This window comes from Pezoporus flaviventris, unplaced genomic scaffold (assembly GCF_033815535.1).
Source record: "Pezoporus flaviventris isolate CSIRO_AGI_PZ_B2104156 unplaced genomic scaffold, CSIRO_AGI_Pfla_v1 ptg000016l, whole genome shotgun sequence".
Taxonomy (NCBI): domain Eukaryota; kingdom Metazoa; phylum Chordata; class Aves; order Psittaciformes; family Psittacidae; genus Pezoporus; species Pezoporus flaviventris.
Genome location: NW_026892564.1, coordinates 7,941,497 through 7,964,579, shown reverse-complemented (window position 1 = coordinate 7,964,579; position 23,083 = coordinate 7,941,497). Strand labels below are relative to the sequence as shown.

The 23,083-nt window shown below is 37.8% G+C and overlaps 1 protein-coding gene across 1 annotated transcript in view; it reads left to right on the top strand.

Annotated features, from left to right (window-relative positions):
• The window catches only part of OTOGL (otogelin like), a 97,393-nt gene extending 75,466 nt beyond the window's left edge, over positions 1-21,927 (top strand). The window contains exons 43-58 of the mRNA XM_061454525.1: positions 2,223-2,437; positions 6,400-6,541; positions 6,875-7,060; positions 7,548-7,760; positions 8,652-8,756; positions 9,047-9,154; positions 9,508-9,609; positions 10,824-10,928; positions 11,019-11,059; positions 11,999-12,062; positions 12,997-13,175; positions 13,399-13,503; positions 14,305-14,424; positions 16,413-16,458; positions 20,107-20,186; positions 21,265-21,927. Coding sequence (XP_061310509.1) covers positions 2,223-2,437; positions 6,400-6,541; positions 6,875-7,060; positions 7,548-7,760; positions 8,652-8,756; positions 9,047-9,154; positions 9,508-9,609; positions 10,824-10,928; positions 11,019-11,059; positions 11,999-12,062; positions 12,997-13,175; positions 13,399-13,503; positions 14,305-14,424; positions 16,413-16,458; positions 20,107-20,186; positions 21,265-21,465 — 2,012 coding nt within the window. The 3' untranslated portion in view covers positions 21,466-21,927. The remainder of the gene's footprint in view (positions 1-2,222; positions 2,438-6,399; positions 6,542-6,874; positions 7,061-7,547; positions 7,761-8,651; positions 8,757-9,046; positions 9,155-9,507; positions 9,610-10,823; positions 10,929-11,018; positions 11,060-11,998; positions 12,063-12,996; positions 13,176-13,398; positions 13,504-14,304; positions 14,425-16,412; positions 16,459-20,106; positions 20,187-21,264) is intronic.
• Positions 21,928-23,083: the final 1,156 nt, after the last annotated feature.

Sequence of the window (23,083 nt, the reverse complement as noted above, 5' to 3'; positions counted from 1 at the left end):
CTTTTGACCTCCATTAACTACGCTGACAATCCTATTTGAGGTGGGCTTGTGAAATTCTATTAATAATAGTAAATCAGTAGCTCTGTTTCAAAGCACTCTGTTTTGCAGAGCAAGGAATGATCATTAGATTGTACCTAATTAACTTTAAAAAACTGTACTCATCACTGCCTGCATTTAAGAATATTGTTGAAGTCAGGTAAAGAAAAGGGTAAAATTTTCAATGGAGAACTGGCTGCTGAAGAAGTTCAGGTAGTGACGGTATATTTCAGTGATTATGAAAGAAAAGGATAACAGATGTTAGCAGTGGCAGCTTATCAGTATGCAAATACTGATAAAAGGCATATTTTGGGAAGGGTCCAAGTCCCCTGAGGATAGTGAATCCAAACGGAGACCTGTTAAGGTTGGATCTAGGGTCCAAAACTGTGCTGACATGTCTCAGACTTACAGTGATACTAAATTGAGCATGTTTCAGGCTTCCCTGATTGCCTTCTTATAACTCTGCTAGTAGGAATTATATGGAAAATTGTAAGCAAATATTTGAGTTACTCTAATTCTATCATGCATGCTCACTTTCTGGTGCATTGTTATTTTACAGTCTACCCCAAATTGAACAGGAAAATGAAATTTTTATAGTATTTTAAATCGCTTTCAGTTTAAAAAGCAAACAAAAACCAATACAGGTGTGGTTTAAATATAGCTGTAAACAAAGTAAGTTGAAAATCAATTGCTGTATTCTGCTTGAATGAAAGTTGTCCTAGATCTACTGAGAGAAGGTGAATGCTGGCTCTGCTCTTTTTCCAGTATCATGCCATCTTCTCCGTGCACACTGAAAAAGATTGGGATAAGATGTGGTAGGAAGGTAGGATGTAGGAAGGATTATAGAATAGTTACTCGTGCCATGGAAAGAAAGAGGAAGACTCTGCAGACAAATCCAATCTCTGCTGTGAAGTGTTGCTCTACCTGATATTTTGCCATGAAGTCTGAAGCCTCTTTTAGCGCTTCTTTTCTATTCTCTGCCTTTTGTTCCTGTCTGGGATTCTCCTATCCTCTCCTTCTCAAACTGAAAAAACTGTGGGACTATGTGGCACAATGGCTTTATTTTTAAAGCTGTATTTTTTAGCATCACCCTACAAATTCTAACACCACCACAATTTGTGGGATGGCATTAGGGCAGCAGCAAGAAGCAGAAGTGTTAAGAATATTGGAGAGTGGTGCTACCATCAAATGCTCCTTATGCAAATGCCACCTTCTGTGTTTTTCCATGCTGCCGAGAATAACAACCTGTCATGTGAGGCTAACCCAGTCCTACAAGGGACCCTGGAGGGTATCAGGATACAGGGCTGGAAGCATGAAGGCAAGCACTTACGGTGTGGTTAGCAATGTGGAAAGAAAGTGAAAAAGGATAAAGGAACCTTGGTTAATTAGTTGTTGGGATGTAAAACACTGTTATGACTATTAAAATTTTGTCACTAAAGACTTGTTACACTGCCGTGGTTTAAGCCCAGCCGGTAACCCAGAACCAAGTAGCCACTTGCATACTCCCCCTATTCCCCACCCCCACTCCCGGAGGGATGGGGAGGAGAATCAGAAGACTGCAACTCCCATGGGCTGAGATAAGAACAGCCCAGTAACTAAGGTATAACACAAATCACTACTGCTACCACCAATAATAATAATGATAAGGGAAATAACAAGGGAAGAGAATACAACTGCTCACCACCTGCCGACCGGGACCCAGCCTGACCCAAGCAGTGATCTAGCCCTTCCAGGTGACTGCCGCCAGTTTGTATACTGGGCATGACGTGCTGTGATATGGAATACCTCTTTGGCTAGTTTGGGTCAGGTGTCCTGTCTTTGTTTCCTCCTGGCTTCCCCTCCTCCCTGGAAGAGCATGAGACTCAGAAAGTCCTTGGTCAGAGTAAGATTACGGAGCACCAACTAAAACCATTGGTGTTATCAGTGCTGTTCCCAGGCCAAAAGTCAAAACCACAGCACTGCACCAGCTACTGAGAAGGAGAAAAATGACTGCTACTGCTGAACCCAGGACAGCTTATAGGAAGATATGTTTTCATTGATTAATCAACAGAATACATACAGTAATGAATTCAGGTAGCCAGCAGATTTCAGGGGTTTAGGTGGAGTTTTTTTTCAGTGGTTTTCTTTCCCAAAGGAAGTAATATGGCATGTTTGTTTGTACTTTGAATGCGATGCTCTGTCCCCAGGGGTGTGTAATGGAGACCCTACTGATGATCTGAAAATGCAAAACAGGACCATAATTACAAACATGGAGGAAATTGAAGTGTTCATTAGGAGTTGGGAAATTGAGAAATCACTTGATGTAACAACCCGGAGGCCAGTAAGAAACTGTACTGAAGATAACTGTACATACTGTATGGGACTGTTGAATGGAAGCACTTTCATCCCTTGTCATAAGAAAGTGAGTATGAAGATCAGAGAAATTCCAGGTGCAAATTAAAGATTTATAGTTAAGAAAAGAGCAAGAGAGATATGTATATTTTTTATGTATTTCTTATTTCCATGAGCTGACAACTGGATCGGTGGCTTTAATACCTCTATCATTTTGGCTTTAATACTCTTGTCATACTGTCTGTTGTAAACATACATACATATGGATCCCTGTGCTATTACGGTCTTAAATTATTTAGTAGGAAAAGCTCAAAGGAGAGACATCAGATCACCATCTCAACAGAAGAACATTCCAAATAATAATTCAATTTTTAATAAATGCTTGACACGGGTCACTAGAAAAGAAAGCCTCATGCTTCTGCTGCATACATCAGCAACTCATGCAGCCTGAGACTACTTGAACTGAAGACATTTCCAGTTAAATTTTGATATACTTACTATTATGTTGACAATTTGGTGACATTTCTTACAGAAAGCATTATCTTTTGTTTCTGGGCACTGTACTTTCTAATAGGGATATTAGCTGTAGCACACAGACTACCACTAGAGGTCGGTAGTGCAGCACAACTGCTTTCCTATATAAGGAACCCTACATAAGGAATTACTTTCCCCAAGTAATACAAAGTGAAAGGATTAATTACTCTTAATTAAGCCCTCTCCCCACTTTCCACAGGTAGAAAAAATTGATGAAGTTCTGAAAGGAAGGGGTTAAAGAGTTTTGATGTTTATTTATTTGTTTGTTTGTTTGTTTGTTTGAAGATTAACTAACAAGGAGGGTCTGGTCGAAGCAGTAAAGGTTGAGGGCTGCCTTGGTTGCAGTGACCACGAGATGGTGGAATTCAGGATCTTGTGTGGTAGGACCAGTAGAATAGCAAGTAGAATTGCAACCCTGGACTTTAGCAGGGCAAACTTTGGCCTTTTCAAGCAATTGCTAGGGGAAATCCCATGGGCAAGGCTGCTTGAAGGTAAAGGGGCCCAAGATAGTTGGCATTCAAGGCTTGCTTTTTCCGAGCTCAAGATCGGAGCATCCCGACCCGTAGGAAGTCAAGGAAGAGGGCCAGGAGATCTGCGTGGCTAAATAGGGAATTGCTGGGTATGCTCAAGTGGAAGAGGAGAGTTTACAGGTCATGGAAGGAGGGGCTGGCCACTTGGGAGGAATATAAGGCTGCTGCTAGAGGATGTAGGAAGGCAGCTAGGATGACTAAGGCCTCCTTAGAATTAAATCTGGCGAGAGGGGTCAAGGACAGCAGAAAGAGCTTTTTCAAATACATGGAAGATAAAACTAACACCAGAGGCAATGTAGGCCCACTGATGAACGGGATGGGTGCCCTGGTGACAGAAGATACAGAGATGGCAGAGTTACTGAATGCCTTCTTTGTCTCTGTCTACTCTGCTGCAGGCAGTCCTGAAGAGCCCTGTACCCCTGAGACCTTAGATGAAGTCAGGTCAATGGAGCGGTTTGCCTTAGTCGATGAGGAATGGGTTAGAGACCGGTTGAGCAATCTGGACATCCATAAATCCATGGGTCCAGATGGGATGCACCCGCGGGTGCTGAGGGAACTGGCGGAAGTCATTGCTAGACCACTCTCTATCATCTTTACCAAGTCTTGGGAAACAGGAGAGGTGCCTGAGGACTGGAGGAAAGCAAATGTCACTCCAGTCTTCAAAAAGGGCAAGAAGGAGGACCCGGGTAACTATAGACCTGTCAGCCTCACCTCCATCCCTGGGAAAGTGATGGAACACCTTATCCTTAGTGCTATCTTAAGGCATATCGAGGATAAGAGGGTTATGAGGGGCAGTCAACATGGCTTCACCAAGGGGAAATCATGCTTGACCAATCTCTTAGCCTTTTATGAGGAAATAACACAGTGGATGGATGATGGCAGAGCAGTAGATGTGGTCTACCTTGACTTCAGCAAAGCATTTGACACAGTCTCCCACAGCATCCTCACAGCTAAATTGAGTAAGTGTGGTCTCGATGATCAGGTAGTGAGGTGGACTGTGAACTGGCTGAAAGAGAGAAGCCAGAGAGTTGTAGTCTATGGGGCAGAGTCTAGTTGGAGGCCTGTAACTAGTGGAGTGCCTCAAGGGTCAGTACTGGGACCAGTATTATTTAATATATTCATCAACGATTTAGATGAGGGAATTGAGTGTACTATCAGCAAGTTTGCTGATGACACTAAACTGGGAGGAGTGGCTGACACGCCAGAAGGCTGTGCTGCCATCCAGCGAGACCTGGACAGGCTGGAGAGTTGGGCAGGGAGTAACTTGATGAAATATAACAAGGGAAAGTGTAGAGTCCTGCACCTGGGCAGGAACAACCCCAGGTTCCAGTATAGGTTGGGGAACGACCTGTTAGAGAGCAGTGTAGGGGAGAGGGACCTGGGGTCCTAGTGGACGACAGGATGACCATGAGCCAACACTGTGCCCTTGTGGCTAAGAAGGCCAATGGCATCCTGGGGTGTATTAGAAGGGGGGTGGTTAGTAGGTCGAGAGAGGTCCTCCTTCCCCTCTACTCTGCCCTGGTGAGACCGCATCTGGAGTATTGTGTCCAGTTCTGGGCCCCTCAGTTCAAGAAGGACTGGGAGCTGCTGGAGAGAGTCCAGCGCAGGGCAACCAAGATGATTAAGGAAGTGGAGCATCTCCCTTATGAGGAAAGACTGAGGGAGCTGGGTCTTTACAGTTTGGAGGAGACTGAGGGGTGACTTTATTAGTGTATAGAAATATATAAAGGGGGAGTGTCACGAGGATGGAGCCAGGCTCTACTCAGTAGCAAACAATGATAGGACAAGGGGTAATGGGTACAAACTGGAACACAAGAGGTTCCACTTAAACTTGAGAAGAAACTTCTTCTCAGTGAGGGTGATGGAACACTGGAACAGGCTGCCCAGGGAGGTTGTGGAGTCTCCTTCCCTGGAGACATTCAAAACCTGCCTGGACACATTCCTGTGTAACCTTATCTAGGTGTTCCTGCTCCGGCAGGGGGATTGGACTAGATGATCTTTTGAGGTCCCTTCCAATCTCTAGCATACTGTGATATTAGTCACAGAAACTTAATGGGAGGGAGCAGTGATAAGCAGTTTGGAATCAAGAAGGGAGAATAGCACCAGCCGGTAGCAGAATGCTTTTCATAACTGTTTTAACACATCTCATTTGAAAATAAATAAAGGGAATCTGAATAGTCAGAATTCCTACTTCATAAATGCTTCCAAGAGAACTCTCATAGCCACAAATACAGTACAATTGCATCTTTTACTAGTTCATAGCAAAACATGACACAGGATCAAAACTGCTAAGGACTTTCATCCGTTAGGAAATTTGTTTTCTTTCACATACATGATGGAGGTAGAGCCAGAGTGGATAGAGCAAACTGGACTCTTCACAGGCATGAAGCAACTGGACAAAGATAGGAAACAATCATCAGGGCAATTAACTTTATGGCAAAGTGAGTGACTGCTTGAAGACTGCTGAAACCATAGGGAAAGCTGGGCTGCAGCACCATAGTAAACAGGAAAAATCTGACTTTTCCACCTTTTTACAAGCCTGTAAAAATAAGAACAGAAAAAAGATTGGTTGCACCACCTGCATTCAGACCCAATAGGCACAGGCTATTGGGTCTTCTGCAGACACAGAAACAGAGCACTCAGTAATAATTCATTTACAGCAGGAATTTATGGAAGGTATAGCAGCAAAGCTTAGCTGAGATTGTTGACTTCTAGGTGACAGGGCGGTAACTGCGAAAGTGGTGTGACAATGTCATTAGGGCTGTCTTCTTTGCCTACTAATGAGTATAAAAAAATTCTGTCAGTTGAAGTTTTGCAGAATGAGTGTTCCGGAAAAAAATGCTTTTTTTTTTTGCTTCAGACAATGCACATGATTTTTTCCCTTGCAGTTGTATTATTTCTTGTAATTAGTGATTTAATTGCAGAAAGCTCTTCCACTTGTTAATTCTCAATTACAATATGTTCCCAGGTGTCACCACGGGAGTTTTGTGAGAAAATGTGGATCAACAGTACCAATTTTTGGAATTATGAGTGTGATGCACTTTCTGCATATGCGGCTTTATGCAACAAGCACAACATCTGCATTAAATGGAGGACACCTGATTACTGTTGTAAGCAGATAGCTATGTTCTATACCCCAGAGTGGCTTTATACTGCTGCAGTGTTTAGTGATGAGTTAAAAATATTCTTTTTCTATTGTTATTGTGAGTATCATCTCATTCTATCACAGCATTAGTAAATCAGGGTAAAAGTTATTAAGATGTATTGTTTAAGTCAAAGTATCATGAATCAGTTTTAATCTTGATTGAATTAGTTTCTTAAAATACTGTTAGAAATATAAATGCATGCTTTCTATGATACACTTGCTTGTTCTTACTACCTGTTAGTCCAATTAAATGCTAAAAGAACAGCAGCACTCACTGCCTTTTTTTTATTACTTGCAGCACTGAGTTGTCCCGAGGGCAAGGAATACCAGCCTTGTGTGCAACCCTGTGAAGCCAAGACATGCTTGAATAAATGGTTCTATGAAGATTCTCCCTGTTCCTACTTAAGGGAGGACTGTGTTTGTAGAAATGGCACTATTCTGCATAGAACAGACTCTGACCTCTGTATACCAGAAGAAAAATGTAGTAAGTGCTGCAGGAGAGGGCAGTTTCTTAGATATGTTAATATTAACTGCAGCTCACGAGAAGTGATGTTTTAAGTTCCCTGCCAGTCCTCAGTAAGTGTGATGTTGTATAGCTCCCTTCAACACAGCCTTCACCTATCTCTCCAGTTTGAGCTTTCAGTGCACTTGGATTCAAGAGCCAATGGTGATGTACTTCTGTCAGGGAAAAATAATGGTCATTCTTTCATAGCACCCAGGTTTTCTTTCCTAGATTACTCTGGAAGGAACAGCATGAGCAGGTTCTTTCCCTCACACTCAGTATTTATTTTCACCCATAGTGAAGCCTTTGCTCATTTGGACTTTTTGAGGTCATCATCTTTTCTTGGATTCCTTGATCATAATGCTCCACAGTACTCTTATTTTATGAAATGCTTCTATGGAATTCATAGTTGCTTGCAGGAAATCTGCACTCTCTATTTAATAAAGGTATATAATGTTTTTTCTCTCAGCATGTACAGATAACAAAGGACAACCCCGCTCTGCTGGGGAGATCTGGAATGGGTCCATGAGAGGCTGTTGCATGTACAACTGTTTAGAAAATGGAAGCATTGTTTCTGTAGAACCTGAATGCAATGAGGATCCACTACCGGTCTGTGAAAGAGAAGGGGAAGTTATTGTCCATGTCATCGAAGAAAAAGCTTGCTGTCCAAAGAAAGTTTGTGGTATGTACCACACTTATTTTCAGTAACAGAAGTATAAGATTAAGTGCTTGACATTCAGTGGCAGAGGATGATCTTTAGACAGGGGTCCAAGGTAGCATTTTTCAGAAGTGTTTTTTAGGTACTTGCAGTTGCTTGGGCCAGCAAAGCAGGCTGCTTTACTTTGTAAGAACTGACTCACTGAAATAATATATTTTTTTCATTCTTGGCAGTCTGCTTGTGAAACAAATCTTCTGTTCAAAATGAATTTTGAAGCTCTTCAGTTGAATTTCAAAATAAATTAATAAATACTTGATGATAGAAGTAGTTTGGTAATTGCGGCAGTCATCAGAGCCTGTTCACTTTTCTTATTAATGCTTTGGTATCAAGAGCAGTATCCTCTGACCTACTGCTGTTTCACAGAAGCAGGATTCTGTGAGCTGGTCACTGAATACTAATATTTTGTCTAGCCATGGTTAAGGAATAAGCTCATTGCTCCTAAAATGTTAATTAAAAGATGCTAATTTCTCATATCATCTTCAAGGAAAATCAGCACAAACGGTCAAACTGATATGCTTTTGCTCATTGCACACCTGTAACCAACACTGAACTGTCAATTTGTTAAGGGAGTATTTTCACTGTGACATTTTAGCTGGCTTCATGTGTAGGAAGCAGTGTAGGCAAATACCTGCTTTAAGAGGGATATAACTGTGCTTGCACAGTGACACGTGGTTGGAGTTCCACCAGCCCTAGGTTGAGCTTGGAGGTCTACAGGATGGTATGGAGTACACTTTAAGCTGACTTGGGCTGCTTGTAGTTTGTGAATCTCTATACTGAATGGTATATACATCTTGAGGTATAGAACTTGCACTCATCTCTGTTCAAATGTGTCAAAATTGTTTTTTTATCCCACAGAATGTAACATCTCATTGTGTGACACCATTATTCCAACATGCAAACCCAGTGAAAAATTAGTGGCAGGTTACCATCCCCTGTCCTGCTGTCCACAGTACCGATGTGGTAAGGGAAACACAAATACACAGTTTCTGGGACATTTTCCACGCTTGTATTATATGTTGTACGAAAACCTGCCTTACAAGTTGTTTTAATTGTTAACAGAGGGAGACACTGTAAATAGCACCAGGCAATGACTCTTTTTTTTTCCACATGCCAATATTTTCTTGTGCTTGTGTTTTGTGTCACTTTTGACTTACAGATAATTTGGGGTAGATGAAGAATATCTTTTATCTATCCTTTTAGTATTATTTCTGTGTCTGTTTTTAGAACAGTGTTTATTTCACATCCTGCAGAATGTGATCCTTCAGCTTGTTTCAATGCTTCCCACCTGGACTGCAGAGAAGATCAATTTATTGTGGAAGCAAAACAGGAAGATCCCTGTTGTTTCTCTTACCTGTGTGGTAAGAATCCTCTAATATTTTTTATGATTAACTAAGGAATAGTGAAGTATTTACAAAACCAGTCTATAGTTCTAAACCTAATCATTTAAGTCAGGAATTCATGTAGAGGTCAGTGGGATTTCACACAGGTCAGGCTGGCTAAAGCATAAGTTATTCTTCAGTTTTGGGATTTTTTTTTTCAAACATAATTTTGAACATACTACTACCGGTTTTATATTTGAATGTCAATCCATAAAAGCTCTATTATCCAAGTAACAAACATAATATGACTTGTTATATAGCTTATTATATGGAAGCCACATGTGCTAACATTTTAGTATTGAAAACTTTGTCTGCTTTTTTTTTTAATTTAGTTTGTGAATCCTGTATTGAGCCTGTTCCCTTGTGTAATGAGGGGGAAATTCTCACTGTAGACCTTAATACCATACATTACTGTTGTCCTCATTACTACTGTGGTGAGTACAATTTTTTTATCAGTTCAATTCGTTACCAAATTCAGTAAATATGACAGACTCTGTGTGTGGAAATTCAGGATTTAGGGTGGGCTGCAAGAGAGATTAAGAGATCTAAATTAGGGTGTTCGCATAGAGGTGAGCTCAAATTTCTTGGTATACTCAGTGCTGGTCTAACCAACCCAGTCAATAGAGTCTGGAGAGGTTATTTAATCCACCAGAGAGAATATAGGTACTTTCAGGGTGATCTAAGTGATGATATATTGATGTGGAACTGAATCCCATCCTTGGAGTATAAATATACAGTTGTTCACATACTAAAACACCTGCCATAAAACAGATTCCATATTGTTGTTCCTCTGTTGTACCATTCGCTAGTGTTTAGGTAGTTTCTTTGCAGTTTTAGCTTTTCTAAAAGCTAAAGGAAGCAATAGGCCAAGGGTTTCAAATACTGCTGGGTTGACTACTATTCAAAAAAGAAACAGAAGAAAAATATTTGCAGTTTAATGTGGTCTTTGGTAGCCTCATAAAACCACAGAAATTGTGCTGTGTGTTCTTAAGTAATGTCTACATGTGTAACTGCTTGATTTAGATTAACTCTTATCTTGTTGGTGTCTTTGAGTAATTTCAATTAATTAAGTAGTCTTCCAGCAAGTCTGAAGATTAGTAATTTTTACTTCAGCTGGTTCCATATTTTGGTCCTTACCTTTTCCTTGCACTTGCACCCAGGTTAAAGTTTCTGCAAAGGGCCTTTGGCACTGTTTTTGCCAAATTCTGGCAGGTAGAAAGTTAGATCTTAGTATGTGGTCATCTTTCAGAGTCCCAGTAAGCCACTTCCAATAAGGCAGGCAGATATTTGCTTACTGGAGTCATCCTAGGAGGGCAGTTGCTCCTGTTATCTTACAGAAGTGTGCTTTACAGCACATTTGTAGCTGGTACTAGTTATCAGCTTGAGTGACTCTGAAGTAAGAGGAATATTAAATGATTCCTGTGTGAAGTTTTCTGAAAATTTCAACGTTTTAAGGCAACTAAAAGCATTTTTTAAAATCGTTGTTTATTTTTTAAGTTCCAAATATAATTCAGATGCTTAAGAAACACAATAAAAAATAGTTAAGATGTCCTTAAAATAGTTCATCAAGGAAATACAAGCCAGAAAATTCAAAGGAAATTTGAGAAATGTGTGTCTCATATGTTTCTTCTCTCCCTGTCCCCTTTAGTTTGTGATGAAAATCTTTGTCCTGAGCCTCCTATGAATTGCACAGATGAAATGACACTTGTGAAGGAAAAAATACCGGGGCAGTGTTGTCCAGAATGGCACTGTGGTAATCATTGCTTTATTCCTTAGTCACTGCTGGTAACAAAAGCTAACAAGTAGATAACTGACTACCATGGGTTTCTTGTTTTCTTTTCAGAATGTAGCTGTGAAAACGCTACTATGCTGACCTGTAAATTGGTAAGCACTGTCCTTTAGATAATTTTATTAATGGACAATTGAACAATCCTCTTACTCCTCCCTTTCTATTCCTTGTTTCAATTAGTTTTAAAGGGTGTTGAAGCTGAACAGGGACAGGCATGTGACTCGAAGTGTCTGCACAGTGTTGTCAAATATTCCTTGGGGAAATTTCGCCTTGTGTGTTATAAGATGTCAAAAGAAGAAAAGCAACTGCAGTATTATTCTGTTCAATGTTGACTCAAAATATGCTGGGAAGGTTTTCCATGTAAATAAACCCAATTATTTTTAATAATTAATGAGGAATAAGCTTTATGATCATATATATAATCTGAAGAAATATGTTATTTTGTTAATCCTTTATGCTTTTGATTAAAATGATTTAACATCACTGAATTTAACCGTTATGAGAAGCCATAAATATTTTGCTCCTCACATACCTTCTCATAATAGGGACTGTGATCTGGAAAACAATTATGAGTGAATGTTCAAATTCCCATTATTACTGCAGTGATGGAGATATGTTCCCTGTCAAATGCCTGTCACTTGACTTTCTCTTTTCCCTTATGTGAAGGCTAAATAATGTAAAGTCTAAACAGAAGTTGCAAATTTGAATAGGTATTACCTAGCTTTTGGAAGAAAATTCATAGAAGGTAGTCTGTTGCTGCTATGTTTATTACTGACATAACTTTGTATCTAGGAAAAATTGCTCTTCAGTGACTCTGTTATTCAAATGTATTCTCTTTGCTCCTGTTTAAAGTGATAAATACATCTAATAACTCTGTGCTACTGTTTCTTAAGTACGTTGAAATTTTTCTCTTTTATGAAAGCAGGGGTGGAAGTGATGAAAGTGATATTTTACATTTTAAAGAAAAAAAATGTCTGTTTAGCACTACATTTAATTGTCCATGACTTTGCAAACTCTTATCTTTTTATCCTCAGGGAGAAGTTAAAAAAATAGATAGTAATGTTTCCAGTGCTTGTGGATGCACTCACTACATTTGTGGTAACTTTTTTCATATTCTTAGCTGTTTTAGTTTAGTTTTTAGCAAAAAAAGTCATGCAAAGAAAGCATTATAGGGCCATAATAACTTTCTCAAGCATAAACACTCCTTTAACTTCATTTCATGGATGTCTACTTAGTTATGCCAGTACACTCTCTTTTTGGAACACCATGCTTTGTCTGCTAAGCCATCCATTTTGTGTCTGTTCTGGTGGGGTGTAGGAGTGTCATAATACTGCCCTTGCTTTCAGAGTCAGGCATGGTCTGTCTGGTGGGAGGCAGACAGGGTGCAGATTGTGAACCTTAGCTGAGTGTGAGCAGTGCGAGTGCTGCTAGTTCAGTATCGAGCACTAATGAGACATCTCACACCAGAGCAACAGACCTGTCCAGCCGGCACAAAGGTAGATACCCTGTCTTAAGACTAGATTTCAGCTGTGCTGTGCATGAGGGTGCTTGCTGCCCACTGCAATCCTGACCGCAGCCCAGGCTGAAGTGCCTCTGTGAGCAAAGCACACATTTACAATACAGCTTGAGGATATTACTGTCCCAAAGGTAATTGTAGACATGCTAGTTTAACAGACAGAAAGGCTACATTTTGTCCAATGTTAAATATTAGGACTCTTTAAAAATAAGACCAACACTCTTTTTTTTTTTTAAATTCCATAGTAGGAACGCTATTTACTTTATACAGTTTTGCATTTTGCAGTGTTTTCTTAAGCTGAATTACACCTCTCCCTCACCTGTTCCCTCCCCACCCCCCCACCCGCACTCCCCTGTCTGATAAATAAACCACAAACCAATCAAGTCTAAAAGTTAGAATGCTTTTGCAGACCACAGGACTTTGCCTTCTGTTTGTGTCCACAATGATTCTGTTGATTTGCCTGATGATTTTTTTTTTTTGTCCCGTTCTGGTAACATTTATTTCTTTTGGTGTTAGAGAAGGATGATGTGTGCATCTTCCAAGAGGTCACGGTACTGAATCCTGGACAGTCAGTGATTCAGTTCTTGGGTGGAGACCTTTGTTACACTGTACAGTGCTTACAAGAAAAAGATCAGAACACAGGATACAATGCAATGCATTTTACAATGGTGAACTGTTCCCAGCAATGTGAAGCTGTGAGTACTCTTAAAACACACGAATGATGCAATTTGTGAGCTCAACTACACCATAAGTCACAAGTGAAGACTTTGCTAGTCCTGTTTGCTAAGTAAGAATTTGAGAACTTAACAGTGATGAGTACCTTGAGTCTCCAGGATTCTTTTGAAAGGTAATTTCTAGCAGCATATGTGTTTACAAAACACCTTTTTTCCTTTTTTTGTTGTTTTCCTTTCTTTCCAGCATCAAATATACATTCCTTCCTCCAGTCACCATACTTGTTGTGGTACCTGTCAAGACATGTCCTGCTCTTTTCACACTGAGAATGGAACACTAATCATGTATGAGGTAAGGACCTCTGGACAGAGATAGGAAGTAACTATAATGATACAGGTGTCTGACAGTCGCTTCTTAGTTAAGTCATGCTGTGAGCCTTGCTTCATACCTCCTTACTGCTGGTTACACGCTCAGGAACTATTTATGGTATATGATGGGAAAAAAGTGTGTTATTTAAAGACCTGCTATTTCACACTAGGTGAATACCTTGTTTAATTTTATTTGGTGCAAGATTTTCTGCAAAGATATATAAATATCATCATTTACTTCAGGCTAGGCATGTTTTAAGTGCAGGGTAGGGTTGAAATTGTAACTCTAAGTCATATAAGGTGATCTAGATGCATTGGGAGCTTCTAAGTCTGCATCAGAATTTCTATGTCCCCCTCTTCCCAGGGCCACTCTTCTCCTCATTCTGGTTTCTACAGAAAGCAAGTGTGCAAACTGAAGCACTGGGGTTTAGGATCCTCACGGTTTGTTCCAGCATTCATACAAGGAAATCTAGATATGGTCATGACTTGGTTCATGCTTCCCATTGCTTTTAGAACAAGGCTTTTTTTCTGGCACAGAGTCCTTTTGGTCTGCACTAGTACACCAATGCTGAGCCGTGTTCTGGAGAGTAGAACTGTGCCTCCAGGGAGGAGTAGTCATTGGTAGTTAGAGGATGGTCTTTGCCGCCTGTAGGTGGTCTGCAACAAGCTTTTCACTCCAGTAGGTACTACCGCATGAGGGGACCACTTTCACAGATGTTTTGGGTTGGAGATAAAGCCAAAATGTTTTGTATTTCCTGACAATGGTCTTGATGTATACATTCAGGAAGGCAGCACCTGGACCTCCAACTGCACTAACTACAAGTGTGCAAAGACTGCTGCAGGGGCTGTCATACTGGGATCAAGTGTTGTCTGCCCCCCTTTTAATGACACCGAGTGTACAAAGGTTTGTACTTTGGTTGAGGTAAGTGACAATAACTGACCTGGAGTCAGTTATTATTGACTGGACCTTGACAACACATGCATACTTCATACACTTTCTTTAAATTAAAAAAGTGGTAAGTAAAAACATGTAAGAGAGCAATTTACAGTCTTGTTTTGACAGAATACCTGTGAGGAGTACAGAAGTTTGTTTGGGTACTAACAACAATGACTGCTCTTAAAATACTGTGGAATAGGAATTATACTTGATATTTCACTATACACAGTGCTAATCACTATGGTTTACTTTAGTTTGGAATAACACTTTGCCCAGTTCGTAGTATATATACACTAAATAAATTGGATCAAGCAATTCAGAAATGCTGCATATAAAAGAGGGCAATATTAAAAATTCCTGCAGTTATGCAAAGATTAGGAAGATGATAGAGTATACATAAACTTTATTATCTTTTTAACTAAACATTGTATAACATAAAAAAATTAAATAATTATCTAGCATACATGAATGGGCATCTACCTACATCGTATACCTGAAAATGTAAATTGGGCACAACCATAAAAACTGTTTTGAAGAATGCGAATGCTTCATGTATATTACATATTTTTTACAATTTAATTTCTAATTTAATATTTCTCTAGCTTCACATTTCTTATAATTCTTGCACTTGCAGTATGCCGTATATTTAATGTAAGCTACAAATAATAATAAAAGAAATATACATGCAGAAATATACATGTAGAAATATACACGTAGAAATGTATGAGAGATGGTAGTAGCACTGCTGCCTTGACTACAGAGTATAAATTTAGCACAGTCCTACTTATCCACTCCATTTGTTTAAGAGTCCTTATTTCTTGCAGTCCTGAAGAAGGCATTCTATCTAAAATTAATGTCTGCTCTACTTTGACTATGCTCCAGTTTCTTCCTTGGAACCCTTTTGTCACCATCTATTAGGATCTTTCCTTAGTAATAACCATTAAGATTTTAAAGAATGGAGCCCTAAAATTAATTTTCTGAATCATTCTGAGCTGTTTTTCAGAGATGCTGAGTATAGACTTGAACAGTAGATGAGGAGAAAACTCTTCTGTCAGGCAGCTTAGGACAATTTAGGAATATGGAGGCTGAGTTTAAGTGCTCATTTAAGAAGTCCTTGAACAACTTATTCAATATTTCTCCTGTAATGAAATAAAAAATGCATTCTAGCCTGAAAAGACTGGAGCTTAACAATGTCTTTAGCCTGTTGTTACCGTAAGAGTGCTATTTATGTTCAGTTGTCTGTTTGATATGTGGTTCTGGGCTATGCACTAAAATTGTGGGTGCCTGTTTCTTGCTTGTTCCCATTCTGTCGGATCCTGACAGTGCCTCTTTCTTTCTCCCTCTCGCACTCCCTTTTAATCTCAGAAGGACATTTTCTTCACTTTCATACATTTTAACTTTTAGCTAACAGGCATCTTCAGCAAAAAAAAACAGTAACAAAGACTATAACTGAGAAAAAGAATTGAACACATCAATGGTTCTGAAATTCTGCAGTTAAAGTTCTCTTTCAAAAGTGTGTATATATGCATATATATATTTAATATTGTAAAAAGCTACTTATTACGTATTAATTTTTTCCTTAGCATATCCCTGGAAATCCTTTTACATCATCAGCAAAGTTGCACACCTCAGGTTTTTGAACTGTTCTAATAAATTTTGGCATGGGGAAATAGATGGAAGTGGATAATATAAAAAGTTTCTTATAGAAACTCAGTGGCTTAGTCAAAGACACTAGATCAGATCAGATGTGCAGCAATGAGTTCAGTTGCAGTGTCAAAGGCCATAAAGAATTTGTGAACCAAGCCTCCAGCTCATACATCTCTCTGTAATTCTCTTGATTTCAGCGATGCTACTTTTTATTAGTTGGACATCTTTAAAACATGGAATATATTGAGATAAAATTCACCTTTGTATTGGCCACTGTTTTTTGCTATATTCTTTTTTTATTTTCCTAGAACGGAGGAATTGTGCAGATGTATAATGATGGCTGCTGCAAGACCTGTAAGTAAAAAAGGCTGCAATATGTGCTTAGTTTGGCTTTGGTTTTGGAGGGCTTGTTTTTTAACCTCACTTGCTGGGACATAAAGAAGGAAAAAGCATGCAGTCCCCCCATAAATCACATAAAATTGTTATAGTTACCTAACTACTCCTATTAAAAGGTTTTGCTTCACTTGGCTGCTGACATGGTGATCTTTATTGTTCTGGAGTATAACCAAATCCCTCCAAATATAATCTTCTGAAGATCAGAAGTTATCTCAATTAAAATAATGAAAAGATTTTAATTTTCTTTACAGTTTTGACAAGAAGAGTTTTTATTATCAAGGTACTTAATTATGTGTACATAAAAATAAAAAACTGTTGTGTAAAGCTAATTGTGCAGAGCAAAAGTCTGTGGAATGCCACAGGAAACCCTCCCCTCATTTTTGTCCTTTCTTGTGTTCAACATTGGAGTTAAAATATAAAAGGAAATTAGTCTTTGGTATTTTTTTAGACAAACCTTTACTTAATAATATTGCATAGGAAGTCACAGACTTATAACCATATACTGCACAGTTATTAAATATAATTCAGAAGTGAAATGAGTTGTAAATAATTTGTGATATAAGAGGAAATATTAATATTTACCAAATACACAATACTCAAGTTTCCAAGTTATGCAATGATTTGAAAGTGAACTGCAATTATTGTTGCTCTGTTGTATCCAAACCTTAGAAAATAAAAGCTATCTTAATACAACAGAATATATTTTTGTTTGAATGAGAATTGGCACAGAAGAGTAACACACCAGAATTGTACTAAAATCTTACTAATTATTGTTTCTTTAATGAGATAAGTTACATTTAAAAATATTTAAATATACCCCCCCACCGAAATTAGGTTGGATTTAAAGCATAAAGAAGTAATGGCTACTGATTTTCTGTTGATCAAGAAGATTTATAATTTTGGCCGTATTCTGTGGCCTCAGGAAAGGCATCGTTATACTTCAGAAATACTTGCTGAGTTGGCTGCTAAAACCCCAGATATAATTAATACAATTATATGTTATCTTAATTTTATTTTCTTTTTAACTAAAAGCATGTGCCCTGTGGTGAAGCAGTTAAAAAGAGTACTTATAAATAGAGCTTGGGGTTTTAATGGGAACAAAATAATCTTTCTGAAAGTTCTTGATTCAATGCATGTAAAGTGAGTGCATATATTTAATTCTTACCTTGCCATAGAGAGACTCATTGCAAAAGTTTGATTTACAAGGAAGCATCATTCCAGTTTTGTGTTAACCAGGGGGGAAATAAAGTTTAAGCCATCTTTAGCAAGACTTGAAGTAGCTGCAAAGTTTTCAAATTTGGTACACTAACAGGAAAGCTCATTGTTTTTTGCTAAAAGAAAAATTGCAGTTGGCAGTGTAAGAATTAATGAAATGTCGTTTAAATAAAAATGTTTTTGTTTCACAAGAAACTTAATATTCCTAATGATTCTGCCAGGTTCTGGATTGGGTCTATTACCCTTTGCCATTAGTCCAGTAGTGCCTACTCATAGTATTAATTGTGAACCAGGTATTATTTTTAATAACATTATTTTCTTTTTTTTTCTAATAATAGTGTAAGCACTGCTTGATATACGTGTATAGCTGGCATCACATTAAATATCACCATTCAGTTAATGGTACTGTGCCTGATACTGAGAGATGCTGACTCCCTGTTGGTGTCCCAAATCAGCGGTGTCCTAAAGTCCGGTCAGGGTTCACTGTTCAGCACCTGTCAGAATCAGGTTCATCCATTTATGGTACATGCTGCTGATAGTTCTTGTTCATTTCTGAAATTGGTTTTAATACTGTACAGGGAGGTTGTAATTAGAAATGATATACTTTAAATATTATTATTATCCTGAATACTGTTGCCAAGAGATTCTAAATTTGATCCCAGATCACTAATTTAATGACTGAACAGTTTTTGCCTTAAAGTAGAGCAAGACTGCCCAATTTATCTGTGCAGATATGGATTCATTCTGTATTTCTTTTGTCACAAACATCACGTTCTCACAAAGTTATGAAAATGGGGTGGGGGGAGGGAGGGAGGGGGAGAAACATACAATTACAGCCATACATTAATAAATAATATACACTAGGAATTATGGAATATTACAGAATTGTTGCATTATGATCATAATTTGTTGCTTTTAAAGATAGATAAGTCACAGAAACTCTTTAATCAAATAAGGAGTAAAAAAACCACACCTGCTACAGAATGCAGATTCTTTTGACAGTTGAAACTGGGAAAGAAAAAAGCATAATAGCAGAGTTTTCATTAGACATCAGCACCTTATACACCGAAAAGTGATGTATCCCTATATGAGTCGTAGAAGTACAAAGACTGCATTGTCAGCACATACTAATGCTGGCAAGCACTGTCTGATGGAATTATCATGGGACTTCTTTTTCTTATGTGCTACTGAGAAGGAAAACCCAAGATATTGTGGGCTAACAGCTTCGATAGTACAGTGGTGTACTAGCTCAGCAGCAGAATCTTATTTGATCCTGCAATGCACACATTAAAATCTAGCTGTGCTCTGCAGCCAGCCTAATTTTTAAATACCCACTGGAGCTGTGGGTGCAGGATATCCCTGGTCACTCAGAGCTCATTTATCTTGTAAAAGAGCTCACAGTCTTCTGGAGAACAGAAATATTGCTCTTTTCTGAGTGCACCCATCCATGAAGGCAAGTGCAGCAGGTAGAGAAACTCTGCTGGATGGTGCTTACTACTTGAGATGTTGGTTGTCCAAAATAGTTGCATAGCAAAACTAATAGGTAATTTTGATGGGAAGTGAAATAGGAGATCTAAGTAACTGCTGTTACAGAAGCAGAAGTAACAGTCTGGTATGGAGTGCAGCATGAAATACTGTATGTTTAATTGTGTCAGTCTTATAACTTTTATTGTGTTAAAAATGGCTTTGCAATGTACAGATTTGTTTTTCAAATAAAAGGAAAATCCTCCTATCAGTATCTCCCAGAATGCACTTTAAAATTTCCCTAATCCTAGATCCATATGCTGACTCAATACTACATGCTTCAGTTCTGGTGGTAAAAACTGCACCATATTTAGCAAATATATGCATCTCTCTCCTTCAAAACTTCCTTCTTCATCTTTCTCAAAAATATATGGCATGATAGTATTCTATTTAAATTTTAAACATTCAAAATAACATCACGGTTGTAATCACATTTACAACTCTACCTTCTCAAATGTTAAGTTCTGAAAATTTTCTTAAATGCAGAATTAAAATATTGTTTACATTCAATATTCCTATTAAAAAAGAGTTAATTTTAATACTATTAAAAATTATTTATGACATCTTTTTTCCAATTGCTTATATTTGTCCTGCCATAAGTGTAATTTAAAATCGTACTACTATTTTAATATTTATAAAATCTGTTTAGCTTAACGGGCCAATTGATGCTTCATATGTGCACCTAAAAAAATGATAATTCTGCACAGGAAGTATTCCTTTTGCTTAAAAATAATTCAATTATGGAAGTCCTAGTTTCACACTATTGAAAACAAAGTATATTTTTTGAATATAGCTTCACTTTTTTTTAGTAGCAAATGCAGTACAAAAAGTGTATTGATTCAGTATGCATTTTATGTATTTTATCAGGCAAAAAGGAAGAAAGGATTTGCCAGAAAATAACAATCAGGACAACCATAAGAAAAAGTGACTGTATAAGTCAAAGCCCGGTAAGCATAGAAGACCCGTGATGCTGGGCCTATGGCATACCAAATCAAGTATTAAGTGGGTTATAGCTCTCAACAAGCAACAAAAAAATGCTGCTATCTTCTCAGAAGCAGACCTTTGACCCTAGGAATGTTATCCTACTTGTAAATGGAGTAAAATTAGCTGTTCCTATTGGCTGAAGGCCTGAGCCCTCCCACCTGGAAAATCATCCGGCTTCAAATGAAAAGTACACAGCATAATTATAACTCACATGGGCATTGAACTCTTCACCATGAAATAACATCCCACTCTAAAAGAGGAGTAGAAATTCTTTCACTTAGGATGTGATTTCTCTTTGAATTACTGCTGCATTCCTCTTTGAAGACCTTTAATCTCTGGGTGTCTTCTCCTCCACATAGCATGTGTCTCCATATCGTAAATTCACGATGGCATTTATTTATGGGTCTGCTTAAGACAACTTTTTTCTCAGCTTGGGTGTAGCCACATCTACAAAGCATGTCCAGGCAGCAAATGTGCTTCTCATGTAGCACTTACAGGAGAAGCAATCGGCACAGTATCTCTATACTTCCAAAAGGCCCCTGGTAAGACTGTTGAAGAACATATACAGTCATAAAAGGCAAAATATCATTAGAAATTGAAAGCTGAGCAGGTTAATTTACATCTTGACAGAAGGTCAGCAGTGACATTCCCAAAATTTAATAGTAGAAGTAAGAGTGTGTGGTGTATTTATTTAGTTTTAGAAAGAGGACTAGTAATGAGAATTTAACTGTTCAGGAGTGAACATGAATTTAGCTGTGCTCTTTTGAAGTTATTAAATTGTAAACTAGGGATTCAGTTTTGGTATACACAGCACAACATTTGGGTCAAGCTTAAGACAGAATACATGGTTAAATAACAACAACAAAATTTAATTTAAAAGAAAAATATATTAAAAATGTGTCTACCCTTAGAATGAATGCATTTTAGAAGATAAAATAATTTTCAAATTAAAAATGAGTTTTTATCACAAAGAAGTTTGAAATGCAATATCCTTGTAACAAAATTTGAGATGTCTAATTTCAGTTCTTATTATACTCCTAGATAAATGTGGCTTCTTGTGATGGAAAATGCCCATCTGCAACAATCTTCAATGTCAATATCGATACCCATTTAAGATTCTGTAAATGTTGTCGAGAAAATGGAACGCGTAATCTGACTGTGCCACTACGCTGCTCAGGAAATGGCACTGAAATTATGTATGTCGTTCAAGAGCCTATAGAATGCTCATGCCAATGGAACTGAACACTACTGTGGATATGATTTCATCTGTAGAAGTAAAAGGAGTTTCTTTTCACCAAACTTTTTTTGATGTTGGATAACTATAGTACAACCGCAGGGATAAAAAAAACAGATGTGCTCAGTTCTGCTTTATAATGCAATTTTTCACAGATTTAGTAAAGATGATGTTCTACGTTCTTCACATTTTCTTTTGAAGTACTGGCATATATAGAAAGAAAAATATAAATAATTTTGAAAAAGGTATAATTTAGCCATCATTTATTTCTACTCAGTGGGCTTTCTGACAAGCTGTTGAAAGCTGGTTAAGGCCTGTTTCCAGTTGGATTGTGGCTATCTATTAAAGTTCAGAATTTCTCAGTGGTTCTTTTCCTTGTACTCAGAAACTTCTTGTTGTGAACCATCATTGCTCTCATGTTTAAATGGGAGTTTGATAATGACTGAATAAAATAGTGGGTTAAACCGAAACATTTTTACCTTGCAGAAAAGTCTATATTTTGTCCATTAAACTGTTGTCATTGAGGGGACTATGCTTACACTGTAAGTCACAGAGAAACAACATGACTGTGGTCTGTAAGTACCTGTAGTAAATCTCCAGAGCATATAGTAGAAGCATAATAATGTCTTTAAACTTGAGACATTAATTTAATTTTTATAAATATTATACATGTGAAGCATGACTAGCCAAAGGCTGAAGAGTTCAAGCTTTTGTGCCTTTACGAAAAATACCTGAAAGCTGTTTCTGAGATGAAGGATTCTATTTTATATCCACTTATCAGCTTTCGCAAATAAGAAATTGGCTCTATACTAGCTGTAGAATAAGATTCTATGTATATATATTTATTTAAAAAACGGGATACTGCACATATTAACTATTCATAAGGGGTTTCTTCCTTTGTTTTATAGGATCATAGAATGGTGTAGGTTGGAAGATCATCTAGTTCCAACCCTTGTGTTGTGGTCAGGGAGACTTTCCACTAGACCAGTGTCCTGGGTTCAGCAGTAGCAGTCATTTTTCTCAAAGCCCCATCCAACCTGGCCTTTCCAGTTCGAACATTTATGTTGAGTATATTTTTATAAAATACTTAAGAATTTTTTTTGGTTTTTTTTTGTTTTTTTTTGTTTTTAATACTGAAATTTGGACTCAACTTAATTTAGGATTCATCATTTTTGAGTCCAGGCAAAAAAAATATCCAGGTGAAAGTTATGTTTTGAAGGGCTTTCATGAGCTATTCATGTTCAATCAGATGGTGAATGTCCATGATTGGGCATCTTAAACTGAACATATTCTCTCTTTTATTAAATGCATTACATAACCTTATCTTAAAAACTAAGGATACAGTTTTCGGCTTCGTTTTAGAACATTACTTTGCTTTATAAACTTGCTGAATGAAACTGATTTAAATGCTGACAGTATTTTCCTTACCATGCAGATAGTTTCAGGATTAAAATTCTTGTTTAAAAGTCTGAAAACTTTTTGACAAACAGTTTTTATTTCAAGCTGTCATCATTCAATTACAAAAATTTGGGTTATCAAATTGGTTTATACAAAGAAAAATAATAAAAATAAAAAATTCCAAGGCTATTTTACTACTTTGTGTGACAAATCTTTAAACATTTGCTG